This window comes from Numida meleagris, chromosome 5, assembly GCF_002078875.1.
Source record: "Numida meleagris isolate 19003 breed g44 Domestic line chromosome 5, NumMel1.0, whole genome shotgun sequence".
Taxonomy (NCBI): Eukaryota; Metazoa; Chordata; class Aves; order Galliformes; family Numididae; genus Numida; species Numida meleagris.
The window spans coordinates 3,627,705-3,633,704 of record NC_034413.1 but is presented as its reverse complement, the minus strand read 5'-3'; the positions used below and the strand labels follow the sequence as shown (position 1 = coordinate 3,633,704).

General features: G+C 39.6%; 1 protein-coding gene across 3 annotated transcripts in view; it reads right to left on the bottom strand.

The window, feature by feature from the left end:
• Window positions 491-6,000, bottom strand: part of CHST15 (carbohydrate sulfotransferase 15) — a 44,327-nt gene continuing 38,817 nt past the window's right edge. For all 3 annotated transcript variants that reach the window (XM_021398297.1, XM_021398299.1, XM_021398296.1), the window contains exons 6-8: window positions 4,696-4,852; window positions 2,334-2,481; window positions 491-1,128 (exon numbers count right to left, since the gene is read on the bottom strand). In XM_021398297.1, coding sequence (XP_021253972.1) covers window positions 938-1,128; window positions 2,334-2,481; window positions 4,696-4,852 — 496 coding nt within the window. In that variant the 3' untranslated portion in view covers window positions 491-937. The remainder of the gene's footprint in view (window positions 1,129-2,333; window positions 2,482-4,695; window positions 4,853-6,000) is intronic.

Below are 6,000 nucleotides of genomic sequence, written 5' to 3'. Positions count from 1 at the left end.
TTTCTGGAGAGGGAAAGATACAGCGTGCAGCTGATTCAATAATTAACATAACTTTTCCATGAGGACACAGGGTACTGTGCATCCTGCCCAGACCGCTTCTGTAGGAACCAACAGAAAACTCCACAAGAGCTCTCCATGGCCAGCACTGGACTTTACATCAAGCCCAACAGCTGTTTCCTGGGAAAATATGCAGTATGAATAGATGATACGTATTCGTATTAATATAAACAGAAAACGGAAGTCAAATGGATTTGTTACTCTAAACTTTGAATGCGGCCAGTTATCTAAATTTCAGTCATTCGTTCTTATGTGAAAAGTTCTTTTAATACAGCCACAAGAACTATGGCTAGGAAAACCCATTTACTAAAGATATAAATTAGCCTTGGAAACGCATGCAAATATAATTATCTATTAAAATTACTTTCAGAATTAAGGACATATAGAAATCCTAGTGTGAGTGAAGACCACTTGTGAACAAGAAGGAACAAAATTTTGGCTGAATTCAATTAAAAAATTTAATGACTACATGACATTGATAGTTTGAAAAAATGAATGAATTACATATACTGAAAATGAGATTATAAGTGTAACTGTAAGAAACTGATGCTAATCCCGTGTTGCAGCATCAGAGATAAGGTTAAACTTCAACATCCCAGCCAAGAGTGTAAGACATCACCTTTGTACTAATGCATTTCCACTCCACACTTCCGCTGGGGTAAAAGAAGTTGCAAGAAACTGATAAGCAAGATGCTTTACATTCTCACAAGGAAAATGTGATACACCTGTCGTGAAGTGTGCTGACTGAAGATGAGAGTCTCATCTCCTCAATCGGCATCTCTTTGGAATGGGAAAAAATGTAAATATCCACACACAAAAATAGAATTTAAAAAAATAAAAACTCCTTTAAGCGCTGTATTTGTGGCACTAAATTTACAGATTATGTCCTCTTCCATAAAAAAGCATCATCAAAAAGAACTTGTGCCAGTTTTGTATTAAAAGGCCTGTAGAAATCTCTTAAAATTGCCTTTGTTGTTGGTAGCATAGGTCCCAGGCTTCTGTCTTCAGGTCGTCTGGTGTTTGACGCAGGACTTTTTGTAATCAGAGCTTCTTGTTTCTCACTTAGAGGTCCTGTGGTAAAACAGAATATTATCTTAATATCTTTCACCAGAAATGCCCTTGCTAAAGAAGACAAATGACTAACTTGGAAGGGTTGCCAAGGGAAGACAAATGGAATTTGTGTTAGCAGAGACTATGTTTCAGAATATTGAATGCGGGCTTAGATTAGTAAAATAAATCACGCTTAGTAAATATGGAAATAATATGTTTTTTCTCTCACATTAATTAATCATCTCTAAAACCAGCAACATAAATCACTTCTGATGGAAAAGATTTGTTTTCAGAAAACAACCATGACATTGAGTATAAATCCCTGTCCATTTCAGAGTCAAACTTCTTATATACTGTTATTTCTTTTTATGATGCGAGTTGTCTACAACGCCAGTACAAACTCCATTAGACTCACTCGTGCCATGAAAGGCCCTTTGTTCTTGTTTTTGGGGCTGTCAGTGGGATCAAACTGACACACAGGTACAGTTGTATATATATTCCAGGATTACACCTTAGCCCTTGACTATGGACTTCAGAAAGATAAGAACCCATAGACTTTTCCAACATAAACCATTTTCAGGAAGATGCCAAGCTCTTCATCTGTTCAATCTGCTATGTTTAAACTTTCTCATCATCTAGACCAATGTTTGGACCAGCCAGACTATTTTGCAGCCACATTTTCATCCTCTTGCTACTGTCAAATCAACATTGGGCAACAGTTTGTCTGGGATTAGCAACAGATGTCTCACTCAACACAGCAAAAACACAATTTCCCCTTTCTTCCCAGCTAAAAACACAACCTTTCATCATATGCAGATTTAAATGCTGGATCATTTTTAGCTGGTAACAGCATTCACAACCTGGTAGCACTTAAATAACTTTAAGTTGCGTGGGATATCTCTTGAACCTATGTAAGCCGATGACAAACAAGCCCTGCCTGCCTTCAGAAGCAGGACTGGCTTCTTTCTGGTAAGCTCTCTACACTGTGAAAGATTCTGATTATTATTATTATTTTTTTAATTAATGTAGCCTTATTAAGTTCTTCTAATACCAACTGTTCTATGGGACTTCAGGAATTTTATTTGACTCAAGGCAACAAGATTAATGCAGATGAAAGACGGATTCACACGTTTCTGTTTTGTCTGCTAATAAAGCAAAAATGACCTAGAGGAAAGATAAAAACAATTTTATGTGCACTTATCTCCAAGCAGCCAGAGAACACCTACCCAGATCCAGAAACTGGAAAACCATGTGCATGGTGTATTTCACATTTGATGCATGGTCCTCTAAGCGAAGAACAAGTATCTGATCTTTGTCAAAAACAGTCAGCCAGTCCAAAAGATAAACAACATAAAGCCCAACCTGCAACCTTACCTGTAAGCACAAAAAAAAAAAGAAAATAATTCATTTACAACACTTTGAGCAGTAACAAACCAAAACTGGCCTGTGTCTTCTAGGCAAAAATCCTAGATTTGTTCTCTGGAGGGACCATGAGAAGACAGTACCTGAAAATGTTATCATCTTCCTCTTGTTTTCAGGGCAGCTTATGGAAATCTTTGCAAATGGTCTCAGGGTGGAGACATCATTTTATGAACGGCCTGACCACGCACTCCGAATGGCAGAAGCACCAACTTGTGCAAACCAGAGAGGACAAGGATGGGTGGGAAAGCTTGTCCTGACCTGTCTTTCTCTCCCCCCTCGGTTTTACATAACAAGTTGCAATATTAAAAGGGTTGTCTAGGATTCTTAGAAGTCTAGCCTCTGGCTATGCTTATGAATACTTGTCTAAATCTCTTCAGGCTCAAGAGAGAGGAAGAACACAATTCCTGCATCATAAATGCTTTTCATAAAAGATACTTAACTTCTTCAAATCACATTTCCACAGAACTGATGAAGACAGATAACAAGTCTCTTGTTTCTTACATCGACTCATGTAACCTACACTGATACCTGAATTCCAGCAAAATAATCCATATTTTGAAGGACTAAGTCATTATTATTATTATGTGCTTTCTTGTCTTTAGAAAGAACCTTCATTTTCTTCCCTGTGTAGTATACTGTATGACTTCTTTTTCACTGCTGTTCTTCCAGAAAGTTGCTTCCTTCCTAAGCTCCAGTGTTTCGCCCTGTGCATCAAAATGCATCAATTTCCCAAGCCATTCTCCCTCCCACAACATCCACATCTGCAGATTTGGTTTGATCACTGTGGGCCTGCATGCCTTTGTCCAAGTAACATCTTTTTCACTGACTCTCAGCAAGGACAAGCTGACAAGCACCCCTTTTCTTACATGTTAGCACCCATCACTTATAATGACAACATCTATGACATTCACCTCTCTTATTTCAGGAACATATTAACTAGTAGCAAAGCAAAATTCTTCTGCTACAACAATTAGCAAAAAGTCACATAATTAGCAATCTAATGAGCTCTTAGGGGAAAATAATCCCTACTTTTTCAATCTGTAGCAAATGATGCACATAAAAGAGCCTATTAACTTGGCTGAAGAAGAGGATAAAGTCCATCAAGGAACTGTTAGCATCTGTGTTTTATTACGAACACCTGCTTGTGTTCACATCTTCTTCTGAGGGCTGCCTAAGACAACAAATGAAGAGTGCTTCTGCACACTGAGTAAGAAAAGAGGAAAAAAAAAAAATCATTCTTTCTGGTTCTCTCCCTAAACTACAAGAAAGACATTCATGCAAGCAGACAGCCACAAAGTATTATAACGCTGCCTGGCAGGAGCTCATGTCTGTAAGGCCCTGGAGGCTTCCATCCAAGCCTGGCAGCACCCATCTACCTGCCGAGGTAAGGAAGAGGAATATCCTGTATGCCCAACCACTGTAGGGCTTGCAACTCTGCACTACACTATTTATGGTTATTTTATGGATTGGAGGAGGCAATAGCTTCACCCTGGTGACAAAAGAAAGAAGTATTCCCTCTGAGGTCTTTGAAGTCTTAGCAAATAAAGTAGGATTGAATGGTAAACTGGCCAGACTTGATACTTCAAGTCAATCTCTTTCATATTATTCTGCAAGTCTTTCTTCTCCCCCTCAAGCAAAATTTGAAGCCAGTTCTACACCAAACACGTGAATTTTGGTATGACAAGCTCAGTATTCTGATCTCCTGGCAGCAGTTTCTGTATTTCTTATCATTTTTGGACATGCACTATTATAAAAAGGTTTTATCTAGTTATTGGTAGCTTTTCCTTGAAAAAGAATACATAATTTATTCTGATTTTGAGGCAATTTCATACCACAAATATCCTTGCCAGAGCTACTTTTAGGATAGATCTGCAGAAAGCTTACACATTAAACTGCAATCTTCACTAAATGTGCTCTCCATACGCCTGCACAATAGAATGACCGTATTATTGCTGCTGGCATTCATCAGGGAACAGACTGGTGACACAGCTGAGCCAATACATCAGCTTTTACATGCTTGCATGTATATTTATGTCATGTGCTTTACAAATGAAAAGAGAATTTTACTTCTTGATGCTTATAGGCGTAGTATTTCGGCATTTTAATAACCTTGACACAGCGTGTTGTTATACAAGCAAGGAATCCAGTGGCACTGGGAATACGTACAGGCATGGCATTGTTAAGGGTGTTGTTGTAGACACAGGCTCTCAGGGAGTAATCCAGCATGCAATTCTCAAACAGCTGCAGCGATTCAGCCACTTTTTCATGAAAATCTTCTGCAGATTTATTAGCACTTGCAAAGTACAGATAATCGGAGTACAATCTGTGAATGAAATATGTGCAAGTAAATGAGAAGGGAAATGAAAGAAGATCTATTTACATAACAATTGCAATCAGCTGCATGAATTGAGAGAAGAGCCACGTGTGTGTGCAGCATTGCCCCACCAGCACTGTTCAGCAGTAACACGTTTTGAATTCATTTTGATGGGTTTTGGTTCAGAATGACAGCTACTCCAGGGAGCTGCTCACCCTCATCCCTGCGTGCAAGGTCAGCATATTGTGAAATCCAGACCCTAGCAAATTGCACAAGCGTTTCCTTCTAAATGCAAACTTTTTGAACGTATAGAATGGCTTTGGCTGGAGGGGACGTTAAAGATCATTCCGTTCTAAGTCCCTGCTTGTGGACAGGGTTGCCACTCGCCAGCTGAGGCTCCCCATAGCCCCATCCAGCCTGGCCTTAAGCATCCCCTGACATGGGGCACCCACAACTTATTTGGGTAAGTTGCTCCAGTGCCAACCTGTTCCAGTGAACATACCAACTTGACACTTCCGTTGTCTGTGAGTTGGTCTCGGGTGATATTGGTACCCCCCTGTACTATACGCTCTGCTATGGATAGAAACAGTTCTTAGAAGCTTACAACTAAAATCAAAACCAAAAGGGGAATGGGATGAGTTAGAAACAGTTATTTTTCTGTGATTACCAGGCTGGACATCGTCAAAAAATTCCAGACTTCCTAGTTATTGCAGTTACTCCACCTCAAATCCCAAACAGCTTCTTTGTCAACTTCCCACCAAAAATTCCCCAAATTACCAGTCCCAATCCTTTTCAAGGACTGTAGGACATGGCCCCATGTCTTTGTAGGAGCTGAGCCTTGTGTCAGCCACCAGCAGCAGGAATTCCTTTAAGTTGCAGCTCAGGAAGTATCCCCTCGTGGCATATTTTTAGTACAAGTTTTATGGTTGTTTAACATCGCTCAGAAAAGATCATCTAACATCTTGTCCCTTGGGGGAATGTGGAATGGAAAACAGCCCAAAACCTAGATGCAAGTAACAGATCTACTTGCATGTTAATCCTTAAGAACTTGATCCAACTCTTCCAACACCACCTGGTTGAAAGAGACCAAGCAGATGCTGTAGCATGGCATAAAACTGTGAATCATCTATGGAACACGGTATTCTCATTTTCTCTTA